The sequence below is a fragment of the Kryptolebias marmoratus genome, linkage group LG4 (genome assembly GCF_001649575.2).
Source record: "Kryptolebias marmoratus isolate JLee-2015 linkage group LG4, ASM164957v2, whole genome shotgun sequence".
Lineage (NCBI taxonomy): Eukaryota > Metazoa > Chordata > Actinopteri > Cyprinodontiformes > Rivulidae > Kryptolebias > Kryptolebias marmoratus.
Window position 1 is genome coordinate 165,322 of NC_051433.1, and position 4,554 is coordinate 169,875.

The window sequence follows — 4,554 nt, forward strand, 5'->3', positions numbered from 1 at the left end:
AGTAGAAGACAGCTGTCCTCCTGTCATTCAAAAGGCTTCTTCAGCTCTCATGGTGGGACTTCCAGCTTCACAAAGGTTGTTCTAACGATCACAGTAACAGGAGTGTCTGGGCCTCCCTCTGTCCAATGTGTCCTAACGAGGCTGACCTGTCAGCTGGTTCGGTCACATGTTTCAGGTGTGGATGGTTATGAAAGTGTGTGGAGAGACGAGTGGAGGCTGACCTGTAGGTGTTAGAAAGGTGGAACCTGAGGCCAGCTGCTGTTTAGTTTCTCTATCATAGAGGTCTGAATCCAGGCCCGACTGGTCTGCATAAACCACACCGCTGAGCCGTTTCAGTGTTTCAGCCTTGGGGGGAACCAGTCTGTGGTCTTGGGTTTGAAATGCAGCAGAACATCCTGCTTGGAAAACTCCTTCAGTGGTTTTTAGACACGAATGGAACAACAATGTTGTCTGGCTTGTTTTAACATCAGTCCAGTTCTGATATCCACAGGATCTGTGCTTCCTTAGTGTCTCTATGTCCCTTGTCCTTCCCTTCTGTCCCTGCGGGGACATATTGGGCTCCATTCTGTAGAGTTCTGATAACAGTTTGTGTCTCTTTGCTGTTTTTAGTTAAACAAATCAGCATTTTCAGGAAAGAATCACTTTGTATTTTTTGAACATGTATTTTCTCTAGTTGAGTTTATTTTTGCTCCTCTGGACAGTAACGTTTTGTTTTGAGGTTATTCTTTAAGGATTTAATGAAACGTGAGTGATGTCAGGTGTGTGCAGCACCACTTCCTGTTTGGTGGTGATCATGTGACTGATGTGTGAACAGCAGAAGAACCAGTCACTTGTCTGAACTGGGATGGATATATCTTTACTGGGAGGGCAGCTGCAGGTTTTCTGCAGGCAGTATGACGGACACTGTATTTACACACCGCAGCTGAGAGGACCCCACAGAGCGCCACCGCCACAAACAAACACGTTTACATCAAACACAGCAGAGACGTTTTCTGACTCAACACATCAGCTCGGCTGTTTTTATGATCCAGGTGTTTGACAAACATCTGCTGTTTCACCTGTTGGACCTCAGCTGTAACAGTTCAGATCACATCAGGAAATCTTTCCTTTAAACATCTGGACCATGTGACGGCGTTCGCTCTGAAGACCAAACATTGTTTTCATGCACAAAAAGGAGGAGGAGCTCAGCTGCAGACGCCGGTGCTGAATTACAGCTTATTTCTAACACTTTGGTTTTTAAAACAAACTGGGAGACGATAAAAAACACAAACATCTCATCTCTGTAGAAAGTTCAATTAAATCAAATAAAACAGACCTCAGACCAGTTTAACTGTACACTATCTATACACACTGATGTCACACACAGACACATGCCTGATAGGTCCCCCAGCCAATCAGGAGGCACACAGCTGCTGTTGGCCAGAAGCGGGAGGAGCCTCAGGTTGTTTTTTTTAAACTCTTCTCAAAGATGGAGAGAGCAACCAAATCAAACCAGATCAAACCTGGACTGTACCGGAATGAACTGGAACAATCTGGATCAAACTGAACCCTACTTTTAAAAAGAAGTTAATTTGATGTCAAACTGATGTAAATGAATAAACATATTACACAGAAACGTTTAATAATTTAAGGAACTGATTAACTACTTAAAAAGATAACTTAATGATAAAAAAATTAAACTCCATATAATGTAAAAAAAAAATAATGTTCAGATTATTTTTAATGAAATATAAAAACTTCTCACTTCACTCTGAAGCTTCTTACATACTCCGCAAAAACAGAAATGTTCTTTATGGCCAGGAGGAGGCGCCGCTCTCCTTCAGGAGGAGGAGGAGATGCTCTCCTTCAGGAAGACCTGCTCTCCTTCAGGAGGAGGAGGAGATGCTCTCCTTCAGGAAGACCTGCTCTCCTTCAGGAGGAGATGCTCTCCTTCAGGAAGACCTGCTCTCCTTCAGGAGGAGGAGGAGTGCTCTCCTTCATCTCCTTCAGGTGAGACTCGGGCGCAGACCTCCTGAGTCCTCCTCACAGGTCCCACCCCAGGACTGACCGCCGCCCGTCAGCGGCGCCACTGAACGCATCGTTTGGCTCCTCTGTGCACAACATCTGAGCGTTCTCTTTCATAAATCATTGTCTTGATGTCTTTATGTGTTGTTTAGATTTACTTCCTCACTGTTTCAGCCAGATGCTCCTCAAAACAAACCTCTGCACCAGAAGAACATGTGCACTCTAAATCCAGGCGCCCACTTTAGATTTCTGACCAATCACACGATAGTTCTCAGACACCATCAAGAACAAAAGTTCTGATAAGAACAAACTGCAAGAACTCAGACCAAAGCTGCGCAGCACCGGGACAGAGAACAAATTTCTCACTTCTTGCGAAGTATGTAGCAGCCCTGAGATGACCATATGTAGCCACACCCCCATTTGTGGCTCCACCCCCATCCTTTCTCACCAGTCTGATTCCAGCTCTGACTCCACCCTCTCCTTCCTGGAAAGGAGGCGGGACTAGAGGTGGGGCCTATTGGATTTTATCAGAGTCCAATAAAAACAATAGCTGCCTTGTCAAACAATCACCAAGCTGTGTGGGTGTAGGGACCAATCAGATCCCTGCTCACAGTCACATGACATCACAGGTGAGTTTTTATTGCTGGAGCTGTGACTGCTTCCTAAAGCTTCAATCAATCAGAACAGTCGACACATTAAAAGGACGTAGTGAACATTACATGAGGCCCCGCCCCCAGTCTGTGGCAGGTGTGAGGTGCAGATGTGCTACAGATGCTGAAAGACATACATATATACACATGTGGGGCATGGTCACAGCAAGCCCCGCCCCCCTACACAGTAGACGGCTTGTCCTGAGGGCTGCTACTGCTGCTGCTGCTGCTGCCATTGTTGTTGTTGTCAGATGACATCGTGCTGCTCTGTGTCCTATCAGAAGGCTTGGGGGTGGAGTCTCTCTCTCCAGGAGCTGTGTGGGCGGGTCCAGGGGAGGACAGGGACGNGTGGTCATGTGTTTCTGAACATTATTAGAAGAAAAATAAATCTTGTGCTAACAATGTTCTCATGACATGAATCAGAAGAACCCGACAGGAACCAGGTGAAGGATACGTGTGGGCGATGTGGGTCACTGGTCCCTGGCCGGACACCAGAACACATTTATCGTGGAAACTCGTCAACATGCGCAGAGGACTGTGTGACAGAACCACTTGCTCAGGTGATATCTGCAAAACAATCACCTGACTTTTTCTGGTCTGATCATATGACAGAAAATCCTCACCACTGTGTAAGATCAAATTAACGACTCAAACCCGGCAGACCAGAATCTTCTTCAGAGGGTAAAAAACTGTCCTCCACCTGTCCCTCATACCTGGACGTCCAGCAGATGAGACAGCTGTCGAGCTTTCTGGTGTCTCTGACAGCTTCCTGCGTTGGTGACAAAGACAACAGGAAATAGGAAGTTGTTGTTCTGGTCCACAAGTTTCCTTATAGCCCGCCGTGCTGCCGGAATCACAGAACCACCACGGAGGAGGACGCCATCCACATCCAGGAGGACACCAGCCTGATGGGGACAGACCGGTGTTCAGTGTCACAGCCAGGGACAAGACGGTGAGGAGGCTTTGACTCAGAGTTAAAGAGGCTGACTCTCCTCCCTACTGACACATCAGACCCCGACTCACTTAGACCCCGACTCACTCAGACCCTGACTCACTCAGACCCCGACTCACTCAGACCCTGACTCACTCAAACCCAGACCCACCCTGACCCAGACCCAGACCCAGACCCTAACCTGTGTCGTTCTGGACGCTCGACGGACGGCCTGCTGCAGAAAACCTCGACTCCACATGACTCCTTTCTGTCCCTCAGACCATCTGCTGCTGCATTACAACCACAGGGGTACGACATCATGGGGGGCGGAGCCACAATGACCTCCATGTTTCTTCATCATTGATGATGATGTGAGCCACACACACACAAAAACACACACTGGGCTGCTGATTAGACACAGCTGAGAACAATTTTCTCATCACATGTCATCCCGTGCAGTGTTCAGTCATTTATCTGCCGATCACATGACGCAGAACGCCACTAATCAACCAATCAGCAGCTACGCTGAAACTGCACAAGGAGACAGAGATGCTTAGACAGAAACTGAAACTTCACAAAAACTGGATTTATTGCATCATTACCAAATCTCCCATCAAGCTCATCCTGACCTTTGACCCCAGGTTAGGCTCCTTTCACGTCCATCTGATTCACAAACGATTTGTTTCCTGAAGTTATGCAGAACTGGGCAGTAAAACCTCTGCCCTGCTTTCTTTACAGGACAGCTGCAGAACCGCAGTGTGGTCAAAATACTTCACTGTCCGTGAACCTGCGGTACTGAGTTAAAGTACTGAGGTAAAGTACTGAGTTAAAGTACTGAGGTAAAGTACTGAGTTAAAGTACTGAGGTAAAGTACTGAGTTAATAAACTGAGTTAAAGTACGGAGGTAAAGTACTGAGTTAAAGTACTGAGGTAAAGTACTGAGTTAAAGTACTGAGTTAAAGTACTGAG

The 4,554-nt window shown here is 46.8% G+C and overlaps 1 protein-coding gene across 1 annotated transcript in view; it reads right to left on the minus strand.

The window, feature by feature from the left end:
* Positions 1–4,100, minus strand: part of zgc:77375 (uncharacterized protein LOC402927 homolog) — an 11,489-nt gene extending 7,389 nt beyond the window's left edge. Inside the window, exons 1-3 of the mRNA XM_017440719.3 lie at positions 3,788–4,100; positions 3,368–3,559; positions 3,109–3,221 (exon numbers count right to left, since the gene is read on the minus strand). Of these exons, the coding sequence (XP_017296208.1) occupies positions 3,109–3,221; positions 3,368–3,559; positions 3,788–3,844 (362 nt within the window). The 5' untranslated portion in view covers positions 3,845–4,100. The remainder of the gene's footprint in view (positions 1–3,108; positions 3,222–3,367; positions 3,560–3,787) is intronic.
* Positions 4,101–4,554: the final 454 nt, after the last annotated feature.